The sequence below is a fragment of the Arabidopsis lyrata genome, assembly GCF_000004255.2.
Source record: "Arabidopsis lyrata subsp. lyrata unplaced genomic scaffold ARALYscaffold_178, whole genome shotgun sequence".
In the NCBI taxonomy this organism is placed as follows: Eukaryota; Viridiplantae; Streptophyta; class Magnoliopsida; order Brassicales; family Brassicaceae; genus Arabidopsis; species Arabidopsis lyrata.
In genome coordinates this window covers 14,369-15,941 of record NW_003302428.1, presented here as the reverse complement: position 1 = coordinate 15,941, position 1,573 = coordinate 14,369, and the positions used below count along the sequence as shown (strand labels likewise).

The window sequence follows — 1,573 nt, the reverse complement described above, 5'->3', positions numbered from 1 at the left end:
TCGCCGACGTATGCCCAAGACAGGATTCTCTCAACGCCTCCTCAAGCTGATTACATTTGGCGAATCATTGTCATGTTTGGCGCTTTACCCGCGGCTTTGACCTACTACTGGCGTATGAAGATGCCTGAAACTGCCCGCTACACTGCTTTAGTTGCCAAGAACATTAAGAAAGCCACACAAGACATGTCCAAGGTCTTACAAGTGGATATTGAGGTTGAAGAAAGGGCGGAGGACCCCAAACTAAACTATGGCTTGTTCTCCAAGGAATTCCTTAGACGCCATGGGCTTCATCTCCTTGGGACTACCTCCACTTGGTTTTTGCTTGACATCGCCTTCTACAGCCAAAACTTGTTCCAAAAGGATATTTTCTCGGCCATTGGATGGATCCCAAAGGCAGCCACTATGAACGCCATCCATGAGGTTTTCAAGATTGCTAAGGCTCAGACTCTCATTGCCCTTTGCAGTACAGTCCCAGGTTACTGGTTCACGGTTGCTTTTATTGATATCATTGGAAGGTTTGCGATCCAACTAATGGGATTCTTTTTCATGACGGTCTTTATGTTCGCCATTGCCTTCCCATACAACCACTGGATTTTACCAGATAATCGTATCGGATTCGTGATTATGTACTCACTCACATTTTTCTTCGCCAACTTTGGACCCAATGCAACCACTTTCATTGTCCCAGCTGAAATCTTTCCGGCCAGGCTTAGATCTACGTGCCATGGAATATCAGCCGCGACAGGTAAGGCTGGAGCTATCGTTGGAGCCTTCGGGTTCCTATATGCTGCTCAGCCACAGGATAAGACCAAGACAGACGCAGGATACCCACCGGGCATCGGAGTCAAGAACTCACTGATCATGCTTGGTGTCATTAACTTTGTTGGTATGCTCTTCACCTTCCTCGTCCCTGAGCCCAAAGGCAAGTCCCTTGAAGAACTCTCCGGCGAGGCTGAGGTTGATAAATGATTATGCCGTGATATATTTGTCATTGGTTTTGTGCATTCTTACCTTTTACGTTTTTTTTTTGCGATGAGTGAATTATATTTGCAATGGTGTACTACTTCTACTTTTGCTTTTTGTTTTAATGTGTGTGCAACCTGTTAAGAAGTAAACTCATGTTATGTTCATAACTGTGAAATTCTAGCCGCTTAACACGGCCCATGAATACACATGAAATAATAGCTATCTTTATATATATAAATCTCTATATTATTTTCACCTTTTTAAAACCCAACAATATATCCAACGTCTGTAGATTATTATTCATTGGTAAAAAAATTTCAAGTGGAATTAGGCCATATAGAACTAGATTTAACAATCTAACCAACTATGTATAATGCTATAAGTTTGGAAGCAATAAAGACATGAACAATCAAACGAAAAATATGCTTATTGGAAAGTTTGACATGAATGATATAAGGGCTAGCGGATGTAATTTTAGGGATCAATATCACTGTTGAGGGAGTTATTGGGCCTTAGAGATACAAGGCCCAACCTGAGGAAGGAAGCCCGTCAATGAAGCGGGCCGCAGCCTAAAGGCAGTAAAGCCCAGACGATCTCACCGCCATAC

At 42.8% G+C, this 1,573-nt stretch overlaps 1 protein-coding gene across 1 annotated transcript; it reads left to right on the top strand.

The window, feature by feature from the left end:
• Positions 1-3: 3 nt before the first annotated feature.
• Positions 4-1,168, top strand: LOC9298837 (probable inorganic phosphate transporter 1-3; the record flags this gene model as incomplete). The annotated part of the gene is made up of 1 exon (XM_002862715.2): positions 4-1,168. A coding segment is annotated over one exon (966 nt), but the record flags the coding sequence as incomplete, so codon positions are not given.
• Positions 1,169-1,573: the final 405 nt, after the last annotated feature.